This window comes from Terrapene carolina, unplaced genomic scaffold (assembly GCF_002925995.2).
Source record: "Terrapene carolina triunguis isolate 2854851 unplaced genomic scaffold, T_m_triunguis-2.0 Scaffold22, whole genome shotgun sequence".
Taxonomy (NCBI): Eukaryota; Metazoa; Chordata; order Testudines; family Emydidae; genus Terrapene; species Terrapene triunguis.
In genome coordinates this window covers 11,471,596-11,489,635 of record NW_020664373.1, presented here as the reverse complement: position 1 = coordinate 11,489,635, position 18,040 = coordinate 11,471,596, and the positions used below count along the sequence as shown (strand labels likewise).

Sequence of the window (18,040 nt, the reverse complement as noted above, 5' to 3'; positions counted from 1 at the left end):
TATGAATAGGAAAGGAATTTTGAGACAGGCAAGAACTAGTTGTAAGAGCTTTACGTGACTCTTGAAATGCTTAATTGTACTATTATGGATAAGGTCTTTTCTCACTTACTCAATTATTTTGTTATGTTGGTAAATAGTGAAATTGCCATAATGAGAACCTTTGAAAATCTCTTGCAACTCTTGAGGTGTGATGTGTGGCTTTTTGGTCATTGTTTTTGTTTTGTTTAGGGAAATGTCTCCCTCACTTCTCAAAAAAACAGTGTGGATTACCTGTTTTTTTTAATCAGTTCATATTTTTGGTTCATTTTCAGAGAGACATTCTTAAGCTTATCACAGATCATTTGTAAGTGGATTACTTTCTCACCTAAAGATTTAGCATGCGCCAGGAAGATGATATCCAGGTGTAACAGGATCAGAGAGACACAACATTGCAGTAGCCTGCTCCTGAGCAACTTGAAGAGTATAAAAGCAGCCTTCTCTCTGTCCTGGCCCCCGGTCCAGGGGGCTCTGCATTTTAATTTAATTTTAAATGAAGCTTCTTAAACATTTTAAAAACCTTATTTACTTTACATACAACAATAGTTTAGTGATATATTATAGACTTGTAGAAAGAGACCTTCTAAAAACATTAAAATGTATTACTGGCACGCGAAACCTTAAATTAGAGTGAATAAATGAAGACTCGGCCCACCACTTCTGAAAGGTTGCTGACACCTGATATAGGGCCTAATCCATTTTTCATTGACTTTGGTGGGTTTTGGCTCAGGTCAGAGCACACTAAAGTTATCTCAACTTTTTTTTTTTTTTTTTTTTTTAAATTTAAAGAGAGGGAAGAGGGACAGATAAAGGAAAGGGATAAAATTGGGTTCCCATTTGAGGGTCCAAGATTACCAAATGGTCATAGGGCCAATAATTTTTTGTATCTCTTAATCGAGAGACCATCTAAGAAGCTCATATACTGATGATCTAGCCAGATTATGTCTTTGAAGTTATTTAAACAAAAATAAGGAAACTATAAAGAAACAATGCCACTCAATATTAAATATAAACGCTTCAAATAGTGACAAATAACTCTAATAGTGCTGTACCAACTTTCTTTTATACCCTAATAAACTAAGCTACTCAAGTATTTATTGCTGTTCATAGCATTACCCCTACAATTCCTCAAATGCTCTCTGTGATTATGGGCATTTCTTTTTTTCAGTGCAACTGGTTTGTCTGTTTTTCAGCATCAGAAGTTTGTAATAGAATTTAAAAGTTGAGCCAATTGAAATATATTCAATTTGACAAGTTAATAAGCTGGCCAAACCACAATTTCTACCACACACTATCTGCATAATTCTCTTTCTCAATAAAACTTCAGTTTTGATTTCCATAACTCCCACGCTTGCTGCTTATTCTATAGGCTGATAATATAGGTAAGCAGGCTAATGTTCCCCTGTTCAGAATAAAATAAAAGTATTGCAAGAACATTAATAGAAAGCAAGGCTTCTTTGTTTGTGCAAAAGTAGTTCTTTTAAATTACAAATGTTAAAAAAGTGTATTTTAGTACTTTAATTTAGCACCTTCAAACCAGAGAAATTTTTCGTACCGGATGCACAAAACAGTCTGAATAACTTACCAGTCATTCAGGGTGTGATGTTAACACAGCTCTTCTCTGTTACAAAAGGAGAAAACCCTTCCCCCACCTTTCTTTTCCCTTTCCTAAACTTGAGTTATCATCCCAGAACTTATTTATTCCTGCTCTGGAAGTCAGTGGAGTCTAAAATGGGAGCAGCAGTAAGAGCTGGTGGGGATAGTTTCTGGGTTTACATCCTTGCCATTAGAAAATGGAATAGCAGCACTAGTAAAAGAACCAGTGGTGTCTTAGTTGGTCATCACTTATTTAGTTCTTCTCCTATAAAAGATCTGTCTCCTCAACAGCTGTCACTCTATGTCTTAACATTTAAAAATCAGGAAACTTCATTGAGTATTTCAAAATGTTCCATAGGAGAAATTCCTGGACCCTCTGTTTTTGTTTTGTTTTTATATTAATATTGATACACCATTCTGAAAAAGTTTAAATCACAGTATTTAGAGGAATGGATTGGAGAGCATGGATGTGTCCCTATCCAGCTACATACACATGCTGTGGGGCTAGCTATGGGCCTGCCCAGGAATATGAATTCATTTCAGATACATTTCTTCATGACCCCATTCTCTTCCATTGTGCAGCATTCTGTTACCACACAGTGATGTGTAATGAAAATAGGTGACTTTCCCTTCCTATTTTGAGTTACTTTAACCACTGCATTTTACCTAGTGATTTTGTTATAGTTTTAGCTATGTGCTGCTGCGCTTTTCTAGCTTTACCAGTCCCTTTAAACATCTTTCTCTACTTTTTATTTGAAGAGTCCAATTCTGATCTGGATCTGCAGCCCAAATTCCCCCCCCCCCCCCCCCGTTATTCAAAACCAAGGCGTCACTTGCCTGTGTGACTAAAAAAGTTTCCATGCCATGGAGCCATTATAATGACTTTTTTACTAACTGATGTAATTTGGGGCATCCTGCTTACTATACACATCCAACAGAGACATTATGACCTTCTCACCTTTCTTGGCAGAAACCAAATCATCTAATATCTGTAAGTTGAATTGTGGCTAGGTTTATTCTATGTGCCATGATTAAAGCGCATCACAATGGCAGGCAAATGTAGTGCAGTCGTGTTCCTACATATTACTCCTGGGGGAATTCTGCGCCAAAAAATTAAAAATTCTGGCATTTTAAAATTCTGCAAATTTTATTTGTCAAAATAACACTACATAATCACACCAGTTTCAATTATTTTGGTAATTTATTTCAAAGTACCTGTCAGCAAGTATGTCTATAACGATACAGAAAACACAAAAATTCCCCCATGAGTAGAGAGTTAAAGAAACTCCTACAACAACGCAGTTCCTGCTTCTCTGCCCCCTCCCCTCTAGAGCCCAGCCAGGGCTCCCCCCCAGCCAATACACCTCAACCCCCTCCCCCCAGATACCTGCACCCCCTTCCCTTCCAGAGTTCAGCCACAGAGTCTCCCCACCCAGAAACTCCCCCTCCCCCCAGAGCCCAGCTGCAGGACCCCCCAGTCAGACGCACACCCCCTGAGCCCAGGGATCCAGCAGGAGAAACAGCCTGATGCTCAGTCCCAGACTTGCACAGTTTCCCCTGTGCACCACTCTCTCCTTCCCTCAGGGCATGCGGGGAACTGCCACTGCCAGGAACCCTCTAGCTCCCTCTCTCTCCCCTGGCAGTATCTTCTATGGGCAAGCTGGGCTCTGCTGGGTCCAGCGGCCCCTAGTGGTGGCCAGCAGCACTGCAGCCTATTTCTGTGGGGGTAAGGAAATTTTCAATTTCTGCAAAATTCTGCATTGCACAGTGGCGCAGAATTCCCCATGTAACATATGCAGCGATCTGACTTGTCTACATGTCTGTTAAAACAACTCAGAGTCAAGAAGGGTCTAGCCGGAACAGCACAAGGCAAGTAACTTTGGGAAAAAAGAAGACCGCATCCTTTGGAAAAGCATGGGTATGATTTTGATCTGTTCCCAGGACAGCCTAACTGGATGTTTTGGAAACAGATGAAAAGCAGATTCTGTGTCTGCTTTTACAGACTGAGCTCTTTCCACAACTCTTACTCATTTATATTGCTTGGTTGAGAGGAGCACATACCACTAACAGCAGCAAATGATCTACATAATCATTAACTGGTTCACCATCTGAATAAAATGTTATGTAAGCTAAATCCCAGGTGGAGACTCCTTCAAGACCACACCCATATGGGAAATCTTCATTCACTTGACTGGAATTTTAAATAAACCTGCTGCATTCCCTAATGCTAATTTTCTCCACATGCTCTAGGCATCATAACCGCAGATTTCAATTCTTCTGCCATACGCATCTTTTTCTTTTAAGTATCCATGTAGAGTAGTACAAAGCCATCCACAAATGGTGCACCAAAAATTCTTCTCTTCACACATTTGAGAAAGGTTAATCATTTCCACCTCTTCTTCCACAATGTTTGTTTATTTTTTTTAAGTGCAAGGACTGTCATTGTGAACAGCCTTGCATTAAACAGAGGGGGAGGGACCTTACGTCCGCCCCAACTTATGAATCCATATAAGGTCTGATCACAACTTCCCCCACCATAATCACTGTACTTAAAATGGCAGCAAAATCTACATTTTTTATTTTATTTTTAAATGTTATGTTCTGCCTTTTGACCACCACCTGCATTTCCAAGTGACATTCAGTCCTGGGGCTTGGTTACACCTTGGATTTTCATTGTTGCAGTTTGTTTTAGGCCTTCCAACCACAGATAAGCAAGCAATCTTGCCATCATTTTGTCTCCCTCCCCCATCCCCAAACAATAAACTAAGGGCAAATCCAGAAGTCTTTATACTTAGGCAAAACTCCCATTAACAATCCTATTAAAGTCAATGGCAATTGGATTTTGTCCTCTGTCTGTGAACTAAAAATTAGAATTCAAGGAGAGAGAACAAGAATAGACTGTATGAAATGTGTAATGTACGTAGAAACTTACCTTTGCAAACTGCCTCATTTGCAGACTATTGATTAGAAATAACATTTCACTGGAGGACAATAAACAGAATGTGTGGTTTAATTGCAGTCACGTTTATTTGCAGTTTCTATACACACTTTCTAGGTAATCAAACTTTTCTGACACATTTTTTGAGAGGGGTTCACAATGAAACTGTCACTGTTTTTACTAAAAATAAATACAAGACTTAAAGTGTTGCACAGCTCTAAAATATACAAAGGCTTGGATTTAATGTAAACTTTGAAAACATTTTACAAAAGAAACCATCTTTGCAACAATTTAAAAAGTTCATATTTACAAATATTACAAAAATACAAAATGGATGCAAGTCCATAAACCATTGTCTTTTCTGCCAGCATGAACTGGTGCTAGTACCAAAATAGTTACACTGTAACCTCCTTAATTTTTTTTTAATCTTTAAGTCATAACCTATAGTATTTCTCTAAATCTGCCACCATTGCAGCAAATGCACTCAATCACTGACCTTTGGCAAAAGCAAACATTTGCTTTATTTGCTACAACTATTCCATGTCCTCTATGCTGCCACAAAAGAAAAAAAGAAAAAAAAGTTATTTTTCAGACACAAAAACAGCTGCATAATTTCCAAAAACCATTTCCATAACCTCAGTGCAAACAGAACAATAGCTTGGAATGATGGTTCACAAGTTACCTAGTGTAGCATTGTACCCTGTTTCAAGATATGTGTTGTTATTTTTGTTCTAAAGCTTGTCTTGAGCGCCTTTAAAGATATAAACCTCACTAAAGGGGTTTCCTTTAAAAAATTTTCTGGCTCCCTCACTTGTTATGATTGTGAATTCTTTTTTTTTCTTAGTGGATTTACAATCCAGCTTTATTTGGGTTTAACTCTGTTAACTAGAAAATAGAAAAACTTTGTCATAGATTTTAGATTAAACAAAATAAGTAAAACTATATTTGATGTGCTAGTTCTGTGAGCATTACATACAGAAGGTATATTACTGCCTCATAATTCAAGTCAAAATGTTTATCTTTATATATATATTTAATTTCATACACATTTAATTTCATAGTGGTACCATATATATATGGTATGAAATTAAATGCCTTGTTTGTTAATAAAAGGTGATATCAATTTATCAAAGTCAACTCAGCTGTTTTCTACTTAAACTTTAGAATGATTTTTTAAAGCATATTAAGGATATTATAAAAGGGCGGCTGATATAAATTTTAAGGTAAATGACCCAAGAGGACCAAATAAGACTGTTCTGTCTGACTCATCAACTTCATTTACTCATGGTCTCCAAAAAAAAAAAAAAAAAGTATTTTGAGATATGCTAAACGTGTCCTGGTAAAAAACATACTAATTCATTTATTTCACCTGCACTTAGACTCAGGTTTTCTTAACTAGCCTGTTGACACAAGCAATGAGACTTATTTCCAAAACCTTGACCCACTTATCTTTCTTTAAACACCTCCAGGTTTTCCTGATGTTTTAAACCGTTTTGCCGATTTAATTTCCCCCCAACACACATACTCACATGCACACACTGACCATATCCCACGTACTGTATGCTATCACACTGCACAGAAGGACGGTAGAGAACCCTGAATTATATTTTTTGTGGTGTACACTAGATGAAATAGGACATATTCTAATGGGAAATAACATTCAAATTTTTGTTAAGTCATTCTAGTTTATTCAGTCATTCCAAAATCATTCCAATTTTAAATAGAACCGTCCTCTTCAAAACATTATTTGCCTTCTTTTAAAACTCTCTGCCCTATGCATTGTATAAGTAAAACCTAAACCAATAAAACCCCTTTCACACATCCCACTTCCCTATCGTCATTTACTTATGCTTGAAGCCAAATTTATTTGATTTCTTTAGTACCAAAGTACCTTTCTGTCATCCTACTCACTCTGTCCTACTCCATGCCACATTCTTCCTTAAAAACTCTCCTCTGCATTAAACCATCCCATGTTCAAAAGCATATTCTACTGCAAGCAATACCAACTGCTTACATTTTGAACAAATAGGGCCTGATTCTCCACTTGGCTTAAGCGGTGGTACACCGTTGGAAAACTGGTGTCACAAAAGGGAATCAGGCCTATCATTTTAAACATTGGTTTTATTTTGTTTAAAAATTAAAGATATAAAACAACTTGTGGTTTGAGCTCACAGCTATGTTTTCTTTCAGTTTTAAGACAAGAAAATTCAAGTAACTTCAAGTAATTCAGCTTTTGTTTCCCTGCCTTCAGTTTATCAAAGCATTTGCTCTGACTCATCTCCTTTCCCTCCCCCATATCATTCCCCCACCCTGTTAAGCATTTCTGGTAAACCCAGACAAAACTAAGCTGTATGTGGCTGGCATAATGAACCAGAGCATTCCTCATTTAATAATGAATATAAATAATGCGTACACACACTTATTTCCCAGCTACGTTTTTCACAGTGTCATTTCTGTAAATATTTAGGTAGCATGAATCTCATCAGCACAAAGAGAAAGCTTCACTGAAAACTCATTGTAAATATTTACTGATAAAACGGTGTTTGTTGCATGCTTATAATTTATTTGTTTCCTTTAAGAACCAGAAACTAATCATGTTTAAAGATTATATTTCTCAGGTTATGACTGTTATGTATCCCAATAGTCTAATAAGAATATGAAAATAAGTACTATTTCCTCATAGCTATTCTCTCTAATGCAATCCATGTCAGAATAAAGGGCTAAGGGACACTGTCAAATGTGACTGCTTGGGGCTTTGCATTAGAAATGATTTTGTTCTGTTAAAAGCATGCTTTCCATCCCTACCAATTACCACATTGAAACTCACAGCTGCACTTTGCAATTAGCTTGTTTTGAGCTAAATTTTGAAAGACAAATGGTTACTTTAAAATTAATCAGCTCTTAATTAGCCTTAATATTTCATTAATTAACATTGAGATTTTCTTTCATACAGTTAGAATTCAGATTTGAGGCTTTTTGATCACACTGAAAGTGGTATTGGTGGACATGTAAATATGATGTTTGATATGAAAATGGTATTCACAGAATACAGTTAGTACATTTTACTATTTTTGTCTTCTATAAACAAAGTTGTTATGCAGTAAACTGTTTGCCATGTGTCCACTTTTTTCTGATTATTCTATTTACAGATTTTTATCAAAAATATGGTATTTACATATGTTCTGTTAATTTTTTCTAAATTTTGTTTCAGTTCATTTTAGTGTAGAAAAATACCAATCCGTAAGCACAATTTCATTTTTTCCCTAGGGAAGCACTACAGTGAGAGGTTTTGTTCCTAAATGGGCAACTTAAAAAAAAAGTTATTTTTAATTCTATGAAAATTGGATGATTTTGAAATCTACAGTGACAACAGGAATGAGAGTAGGATAAATGAAGCTAAAGGTAAACAGAAGAGACATAGCATATATTTCTACTTTTTAGAAAATGTAAAGTAATCAGTAGCTACAGCTCTAAATTTCTGTTTTCCCAGCATCTTATAAACACAAACACTTTTAAGCATTGATATTGCCCTGCAATTGTTTTGACTGCTACAGCGTTGGCCTGTTATATTCACATCCTTTTATAACCCCAGTAATTTCAGAGTTTACAAGTTTCACAGTCAACAGTGTGGCTCTCTGGAGCTTAGGCAACCTATGTTGAACTCTGAGAAGATCGGTCGTCATGAGGGCTGCCATCTGAATTCTCAGTTTCTCCTTCTGAGATAGCTTGCATCGGCGTATTGTACAGCCTACAGCGTACGCTGTAACGGCTGCTGCTGGCTGCAGGAGGTGCCCGCGAGCGCCCTACTCTTGAAGATGCAGACATAGAAAAGCTCTTGGAGGAGAAACCTTCTGCATTAACTCTAGGGGAGCAAGGAGACAGGGGGGATAATGCTTCAGGAGTTGATGCCTGGGGAGTCTCATCAGTGTTTTGAGGGGAATCCACAATTAGCTCACTGGGAGATTTGGGCAAAATAGGGCTCTTTAGTATCTCGGTCGCTGACATCCTATAGCTAGAATCGGATCGACTGCCCTTTTTAAGGAGCAGTAGCTTAAATTCCTCGTTAGATGTGTTGGACTTTTTGGCATTCCTGTAAATAAGACCTGGAGACCTCTGACTGCTTGTTGGGGCTCCCACATTGCTGGCAGGTGGCACACTGCTGGCAGGTGACGTGCTGCTAGCAGGTGACGTGCTGCTGGCCCCAGATGAAGCTCTCAATCTGTTTCTTACAGAAACATCTCCAGAATCTTTTCTCCCAAGTACTTTTCTTTTTGATCTGTTAAAAAACAAAGGCACATATGTTTGTATGTTATTCCCATGAAATAATACATAGCATTGCTACAGCAATTTACAGCTTCACAGAACTAGGCACCTATTAACTCCTCACAATACCCCCACCAAGTAATGTAGGTTAATAATCATTGAAAAACTTTAAATGGCATGTAAGAATTGTATGTACATTAGGCACTAGTTACAGAGAGTAGCTCCTGTCCCACTCAACTCTGCTTGGCCCAGTCTATACAATTCATCCATGGTAGGACTTACACAGGCTTGGGAAAAGGATGGAATAATGCAACAAAAGGTGACAGTCTCTCTACTTTTGGCTCTGACTCTCCAGCAAGAGCCACCAGATCAGAATCCCCTCTACTTACAGAAGAGGTGGCGGCAATTTGGCCCTATATTTGAATACTGATATATATGTTGTCTTAGGTTTAATTATTATAAATTGTAACCTGTTTTAATCCATTGTAGCTGATATTAGAAAACTTCAGTTGTACTTTAGTCGTGATGGAAAATTTTAATTAAATACAAAAAAAAAAAAATCTAATTCTGAAGCGCTGGCTGGCTTCTCTTGGGTTTCAATATCATCGCCAGCTCATAAGAACAGAGCTAGCAGGCAGAATGAAGAGCCGATTGTGGGTATTTTGCTCAGGAGATATGCATGTTAACAACAACAACAACAACAACGGATGGCACCAATTGTATTTGTAAATTGTTCTACTCATTCCATAAAGATATTCAAGCTGTTCACCAGCAATACAATACAATATTATAATAAAGCAACCTTTAAAAGCCCCTTTTAAAATTTTAACAAAATAAATAAGGTGGCTACAGCACACAGAGAAAGGAGCAGATGAAAGATTCCAAGTAAAGGGCCAACAATTGTTATGCAGTTGTCATCCCAGCATAGAGTTTTTCTGGGAAGTTTGGTAAAAATCAGAGTTTTAAGATTATGGTGTTTGGAAAAAGCTATAGTTTATTTGGAAAATAATTCCATGTCTTTTTGGCTCATCATATGAAGAGCAATATTTATAAATATAAATTGATGTTCTTTTGACAAGCTACTAGGCTGAGTTAGATGTGGGGAGTAAGAGACCCGGGGAAATGTGACCAGGCAGGAGTTCAGGAGGATGTACAGAGAAAGGGAAGAAGGACTAGGAGGGACATGGACTGGGGTTATGGCTCAGGGGGATATACAGATGGGTAGCATGAAGCCATGTCTCAGAGTTGGGGTGCTGTAGAGGAGGAGTCAGGCAGAAAACACTGATGTGATGGAAGGGGGAATGAAATAGGATTGAACAGTATAAAGGGCATGAAATGGGAAAGAAGAGAAAGGGCAAGGATGGTGGTGCAGGGAACCAGGGAAGGCATATATGATGTGCATACAGGGTATATAAGGACAGTTTTTTATGGTATAAAAGCCACATCATATCCTCCATTCCCTCCACTGTCCACTACCCCATATCCCAAGATGATATAACTCCCACTTATCACACACGCCTCCTATGGACTTCCTAAAATCTGGAGGAGGGGAACCCTGCTTTAGTGGACCTTATAAACTCTGCTGAAGTAGAGCTACTCTCCTGTAGCCCTTATACACCAACCCAATTGAAGCTCTTGGCTTTCATTAAATAAATGGGAAATTTATAACCAAACAACTGTTAAAAACAGTTAAGATTGAAGGTGTATTTTAATGGAACCCAGCTAGCACCCAATAATGAGACTGTACTTCCTTTACAAAAATCCAATGCTACTTTAAAAATCCAACTGTCTGAAAGTCTGGTAATGCACAATTAAGGAGATGCAGCCAGTCTCCCACTGCACATAATCCTTCATCACTCCCTATGATACCAATAAAGCAAAACAGTTAATCACATGATTAAGTCCATCCTTAGTCAGCAAAGCACTTAATGGGTGCTGGTAGGCTGGCATCCCTACAGGGGCAGAGGTTTGTGGTTTGTTGTATGTGTTGTATGCTGGTTCTAGTGGTGAGGTATGCATCTCGGTGGAGGAGTAAAAGGTATGTCATGTTAGATGCCTTAACTTTTCATGTCCTTGCTTTTGTCATTTTGTGTAAGGTATGTTATATAGAAAGTTATTCTAACTCACACACAACTTTGTGTTTTTTAGATTCCCAGTTTTTTAGATTAAGAAAGGATCTCCAACCCAGCAATGGCTACTTTGTGAAAATAACCATCTGGTGCAGAAGTTACTTCTGCTCCTTAATTGCTGAACAATTTGACAAAGAACAGGATCTTCAACATTGGTAGCTGTTACTTTCATGAAGACAAGGAACCCCTGAGCACACTGACAATTTTACAAAGAGCAAGGCGCTTGATACTGTAGCTGTTGCTTTGTCAAAAGCACTGTTCTTTGTGACATTGTTAGTTAGGTCAGGAGCTTCGCTAATGAAGATTATAGTTTTATGAAGACCAGCTTCATTCCTGAACTGCTGAACAGTTTCACAGAACTCTTTTTCTATGACAAACCAATAGCTACTACTTCATAGAAGATCCTGGTTGTCATAAACAATGGTCTCCTTCAGCTCACCACAACTTAAACCAACAGTTATGACAAGAAGCCCTAACAATTTTTTTGTTAATTAACAAAATAATTATATAACCTCAGAGGCTTCACGAAACACATTTTGTACTTTCTACACTTCGCAGTTTTTAAGTTAGAGTGACCCAAAACCTCATGAGATTCAGAATGTGAATTCTGGACAGATTAATTTCTAATAGATTAGAATTCAGAATCCAAGAAGCTGATTTTCTTGAAACTGCTCAGAAAGTTCAATTTTTATTCAATGATTATGTGCTAAAAATTTGGAGCAAATACACTGTGGTTTTCATATAAAACCAAGAGCTTGAATCCTGCTGTAAGTGTAAAACAGCACATTCTTAACTATGGTAGCATAATGGAACTTCCATAATACTCTTACTGTCAGTGGAAATAGAACTCAGAATCTTCAGCACCAAAACTCTCTACTACTTGAACCAAAGGAGTATCTCCATTAGCTAATAAGAGTAGTAGGCTCTTATTCTCAATGTGGTCCAGCTAGTAAATGGGAACATGACTCACTTAGCCAGTGTGCATTCCCTTCTTGGACATTGTTAGTTGATGCTTAGCTGCAGATTTTAGGAGGAGAAGATTGTATTCTGTATTCATATGGATTCCAGTAACAGTAATGCTAGATCACCTGTGAATGACTGCAAATAGATCCTCTGTAGTGCGAGGTTTGTTTGGAGACACAAAAACATCTTCTGCTTCAGTCTGAGAATCTTCACTCAATGGTGAAATTATGGAATCATCACTTGGAGAAGATTCTTAAATAAGAAAAGAAGCAATGTCAGATGCTTGCCACATTTTACAATAGGATGCTAATGCAATTCACAAGCTCAATTAATAATGGAATTGTCTATGCAATAATATACACTTTAAATCTAGTCTAAATATTGTACTCATCTGTCAAAGTACTGTTTCTTGGTATAAATGGTTTAGTGCTCTTTTCTTAACTGAAATGAAGTAACAGGAGAATGCAAAATATATATTCTTGTAAGAATGTTTAAAATAAAGTCAGCCAGATACTCAGCTGACATAAATCAGGATAGCTCCATTAAAATCAATGGAGTTATGAAGAGTCCCTCAACCTGAGAATCAATATTTTTAATGATCACTAAAAATCATCTCTATATAATCACTTTTTTAAATTATAGAATTAGTTAGTTAATTATAAAACTGACCTTTCAGTGAAGCATCATCTGCACTCCCTTGTGTCTCCTCTGCCCTGCTGTCATCAGAGGCACTTTTGGTTGGAATACCTGATGCAACATCATTTTCCTGCTCAGAACTTTTTTCATTAAGTGAATTTACAGTTGATATCTCTGATTCATAGCTGATATTCCCAGGCACTTTGTCATCACGGTGGCTTATATCAAACTGATGCTTAGGCTGATTACTAATGTCTGCTCCCCCAACTGGTAGATCAGACTGGAATGTGGTTTCATCCACAGGTTTAGATTCCAACTTTTGTTCACAGACTGCAGGTAATTCTTGCTTAATCTGCACAGGATCGAGGCTCCCTTCCTGTTCTGTTTCATGATAAGTTATCTTAACTTCATAATCACTTGTGAGGACAGCTAAACCTTTTTGAAACCCTTCTGTAGCAGTGTTACGGATTTGTGTGTTCTCTGGTAAAGGCTCACCAACTGGATGCATTTGGTCTTTCATGGTGCTTGCTTCTAAAATACCCACATTTGCTGAGGTTACAGTTTCTTGATCACAATTATTCTGTACACTGATAGATGAATCTTTTTCTGAATGCAGTTTATCAGGGCCTGTCTCCACTGGAGAAGAGTCAATATAGGACATTATGGCATCTTCAGTAGAGTACTGACGTGATATTGATTTCTTAGCTACAAGTGGCCTCATTTTGCCTGGAGAAATGGCAGTCACCATTAATGTGGTTTCTTGTATGCAGAGAAGGTCTGTATTATCGTCTTTTTGTTTCACTTCTTCAGGCTTATTAATCGATTTAAGGTGAACAGATTTTAGAACTGAAGGTGTAATAGCAAGGGCTGGTGGAGGATTAGGGTTTAGTGCTTCTCCTACCATGTTCTGTTTATTGTGATTAAAAGCATGCAACTGGTTTCTGTGAGCAAATGGTTTATTCAAGACATTATGAAGAGCACTTAGGTCAAGATGAGTAGGAGGTATAATTGGAAGTTCTAGATCTTTGTTTAGAGATACAGTGCCATCTTTAGAAGAAGGTTGTTGCAATGAGGACTTCCTTTCTGGTACTTTTGGCTTTCTTTTACTACCCCCTGGAGATAAGGGCCCAGAGAAGAAAGCTGTCGGGAAAGAGGATGTTGGTGTTTCAGACTGACTGGAGTAACCACTAGAGGGTGATGCTAAACCCGCCAACTTTTCCGGGGAAGCCAGCTTAAACTCATTATCAACAGAAGGTAGGGATGGGGTGGTGGCTCTCGATCCGGATTGGGATGTTTGTGATTCAGAACTTTCTGGCGACTTTATGCATTCTATGACTGTAGTACCCGTAGCTGTGCTTGAATTGGATAAAGACCTATAAGGATCATTAGATTTCAAGTCATTTAGAAGCCAGAGATCTGCATAGTGAGATTGTTCAGCACCTTCATCTTTAAATGATGGAATATCCGTGGTGTCAAACTGAATGTTCTTTAATTCACTGTCATTCTGATTAATCCAGGAGAGTTCCTGTTTGCTTGGCAGATTAGAGTTTTCCACTCTAGAAGGTGTATTTGAAAACTCAAGTGGCAGCTTCATTTCCCTGGAAGTGTGAGGCACGTGCTGCCCACTGTTTATCTTTGGTTCTTTCTTCTCAGGAAGATCTGTGCTGCCATCAGATTTCCTCAAAGATGAACTGCGTTTTGGTGGGGCTGGCTTTGCCTTTGGTTTCTTAAGAGAGATGCTCTGTCTTCCCTGCCTCCTGTGGTTTACATAATCCTGCCAGGCACAATCAGTGAGACTGGAAGCAACATCTGCATTCCGGCCACTCTCAGAGCCTGCGGCTGCATAGTTACAAATATAACTTTTATTACCTTTGAGACCACAGTCAAAGTGCATGGAGGTATAATATCCTTCAGTGTCCACAGAAAAGTGTGAGCTAGTGTCTGCTTTGTCAGATGGGGTCTTTTCTAGAAAGCTATCGTAAGTGGCCATACTCGTAAAACTTGGGCATTCTAGGCTGTCATCCTTTGGGCGTTCAGGGCTGAAATCTTGACGACAGGATGCATCGTGATGATGATGCAAGTAATTCCATTCACTATCGCTTGTGTTGCTGTTATTGGGGTCATCAAGTAAATCCGCTACAGTGGAGGTGAAGGAGCTTGCCCTGTGACCTCGAACCTTATCTATGTGATCACTGTACTGCTCTGTTATAAAGACACTAGCATCTTCATTGGCATTAGGAGCAGTGTTCAGTGACAATTCTGAGTCACAATGTGAGGAGCCAGTCAACGGAGGAGAAGCAGCAGGAGGAATGGTTTCCGACGTCTGTGAGGGACATGTTGAGCTACTTCCACTCCAGTTCCCACTGGAGGATTGATGGTCATCTTTCTGGTCCATGTGACTGCTGAGAAGGACTCCTGCTGTGGAGATAGAGTGAATGGGGCTCCCAAAGGTGTCAGAGTTTGATGAAATCTCACAGCTTCCAGAATCTGCCATCCTTGACAACCTTGACCTCCCTCTCTCGTTTACATTATGTTCTGGGCTGTGAAGGTGCTGAGAACAAGTTAAACCTATGGGCTGGTGTTCTTGTGAACCCTGGTTATTGTTACCCTTTTTTGGGATTCTTTCTTGGCTTGCCAAAAAGTCTTCTGCTTCATACGCTGAAGTTTTGGCATCAGCATCTTGATCAGCTTCACTGGCTCTAGCACCTTCACGAGGAAGACTCCGTGATCGGATACGGTTGCTCACTGCTGTAGTGAACATTGCGTCACCGTTGTCTGTCAATACCAAAATGTTGCCGGCTGAATGTGACAAGGAGGCTACAACACTTTGACCTCTCTGAGCTCGGATTCTTCTTCTGGATGGAGCAGCAATGAGAATTTCTTCAGTCTGGCACTCAGAGTCTCTGGTACCTGATCTCCTGTTGATTGTACTGGAGAAGTCTGGATTTGCATGCACAATCACATTCCGTTCTCTCGCTACTGGTGATTCATCAGAATCTAGGATACATGTAAAATTGTGTGAGATACATTTTTACATTTGCTGACTAACGATGACCCGCAGAGTAACACAAGAAACGTATTTGTTGTAGACTTTTTTCTTGCTGAGTATTGTACCAAATGTAACTTTACTATAAAAAGCATATAAGGCAGACCTTATCCCGGTAAGATGGGAAATTCTCCTATTCCTGCAATGTGATCTTGGTTCTCCTATTCCTGCAATGTGATCTCGCGCTGAGCTGATCTTGCTGTGACAAGATAAATATTCACTTTTTAGTTTGTGTCACTGTATTTCAACTAATAAAGGCTGTTTTAATGAGCTGTTGCCTTATAGAAAACTTTGTAATCATTTTTATTTAAAACAAATCTATTTTGATTGTATATGTATGAATTTCCTTTATCTAATTCTTTACTACCAAGGGTATTTGCATAATAACAGGATCTTTGTTTCATAGGCTCTAGTTGCTTATTCCCTAATATGAACACATTCCTGGCTGGCTTCAGGAATAGATGTATGCTTAAGAAATAAAGATCCTGGATCTAATGTTGATCTCACACCCATTTTACACTAGAGCTGACTTCCAAAGAGTTACTTCTGATTTACACTGATATGAGATCAGAGTTAGGCCTCCTGATTTCATCCTCAGTAATAAAGAATGAGTGGGAATTGAAATTGGAAAAATAGATAAGAATAATGTTTGACAAAGTTTCTAGGAAAGCACTTGCAGATGTCTAATTCAAATATTCAATTGGTTATATATGTAAGTTGTTCTGGGTGCTGTGACAGCTCATCATCTTGCAGGATAATATCTGTCACTTCTTTACCTTAAGATCTCTTGCACAAGAAAAAACTTTCACTGAATCTAGTTACTTTTTATGCACATAACTATGGTTATAGAACAAAAATAAACTGAAAAAAAAAAAATTAAGTAACTGATTACATTTAAACAATAAGGGTTGAACATGTATATCTATATCACTCGGTAAGGCCTGTGGTATGTCAAGGCCATATTGAGTAATATAGCTTTGCTTACTGTATTAAAGAAAAAAAACCAAACACATCATTTCCAAACTCCACAACCATAAAAGCGTTAATGTTTCCTTGGAAAGCTGTTTGGAAGGCAGGCTACCACTTCAGATCCCTGCGATTTAAGTCAGTTAGAATGCTATCTATTGAAGATTTTTATTTATACTACACCTATTTCTTGTTGCACTCTTCTGGGGATGCCAGAGATGGTTTTCCTCCTTCTCAACTTTCGTCTTCGCTGTAGTACAGATTGTGAATGAACAAGAGAGCAGCGTATACTAGCCTCTCTGTCAAAACCAACTCCTGCAACCCATAAATAGGTCTCATTAGCCTTTAGAAATGGTAAACAAATGTCATGGCTGGAACACAGCGGAGGTATGTGAGCTTGGAGCCTGTGAATAAATATAATGGAGCCCTTATGCAGCTCTTATGTAAATTATATTACGGTATATCACAGTGTTACTTCTAACTCCGGCTCCCTCTCAGCAGCCTGCACTGCCAAAAGAAACAGAAGGAGAAAAAAGAAAGTAAACAAATAAGAAAAGGAAAACAGTTAGGAATTCTCCATGGCAGGCATCTTTATCACAGCTACTTATTTGTTTGCCATGGAGACAATGAAGTCAACACCTCTGCAAAGAATGGTAGCAGCCAAGATGATAACCTGAATCTGGTCAGCTATATTCTGACTCATTTAAACAAACTAATTAACTAACTAAAAAACTGGTTCATAAAACCATTTTGCCATAGTTTGCTAATTCTGAGGAGACCAAGGGGCTAAGGGAAAAGGTGAATAAAGTATTTTATATCCACATGCAAGTTTAGAGGACATTTTTCTTAACCGTTACATAGGGTCAACATTTAAATAAATGTGTACTTAAAGTTCAGTTTCTAAATCCACATTTAGCCACCTCCAAAACTGGCATGATTACCCCGCAGCCTCCCATGGAAGTCAGTGGTTGCTGCTGGGTGACCAGCACTTCTGAAAACTAGGCCACATACTTAGGTGTCTAAATGTGGATTTAAGAACTGAAATTTAGACACTCATTTTTTAAAACTTTGGCTATACAGAATAGATAAGAACATCTCATTTTGTTTACATTTGCATGGTGTTACTACTAAAGGAAGGTTTGTTTTTCTCCATGATCAATAAAAAATTAAATGGAAGACAGCCAAAAAATAGAGCACTTAGCAGGGGTGCTGGAACAATTTGAATAGTGGGGGTGCTGAGAGCCACTGAACCAAACTGTAAACCCGGTATATGATGGAAACCACTTCAAGCCAGGGGGTGCGGCAGCACTCCTCGTTCCAGCACCTAAGGCACTTAGCTGTGGCTGGCTTCTCTAGCAAATGCAAAGTCATGCTCTCTAAAGTTGGCAAGACTCATGTTTGAATAATTGGGCCAGGGCTATAAACAGTGAAGTTGGGGCTACTCTTTCTGTGGTTTGCAATTTTTAG

At 38.4% G+C, this 18,040-nt stretch overlaps 1 protein-coding gene across 1 annotated transcript in view; it reads right to left on the bottom strand.

Annotated features, from left to right (window-relative positions):
• Nucleotides 1-4,661: 4,661 nt before the first annotated feature.
• Nucleotides 4,662-18,040, bottom strand: part of LOC112102768 (Nance-Horan syndrome protein) — a 36,889-nt gene continuing 23,510 nt past the window's right edge. Inside the window, exons 6-9 of the mRNA XM_029910715.1 lie at nt 16,757-16,888; nt 12,595-15,558; nt 12,051-12,177; nt 4,662-8,846 (exon numbers count right to left, since the gene is read on the bottom strand). Coding sequence (XP_029766575.1) covers nt 8,222-8,846; nt 12,051-12,177; nt 12,595-15,558; nt 16,757-16,888 — 3,848 coding nt within the window. The 3' untranslated portion in view covers nt 4,662-8,221. The remainder of the gene's footprint in view (nt 8,847-12,050; nt 12,178-12,594; nt 15,559-16,756; nt 16,889-18,040) is intronic.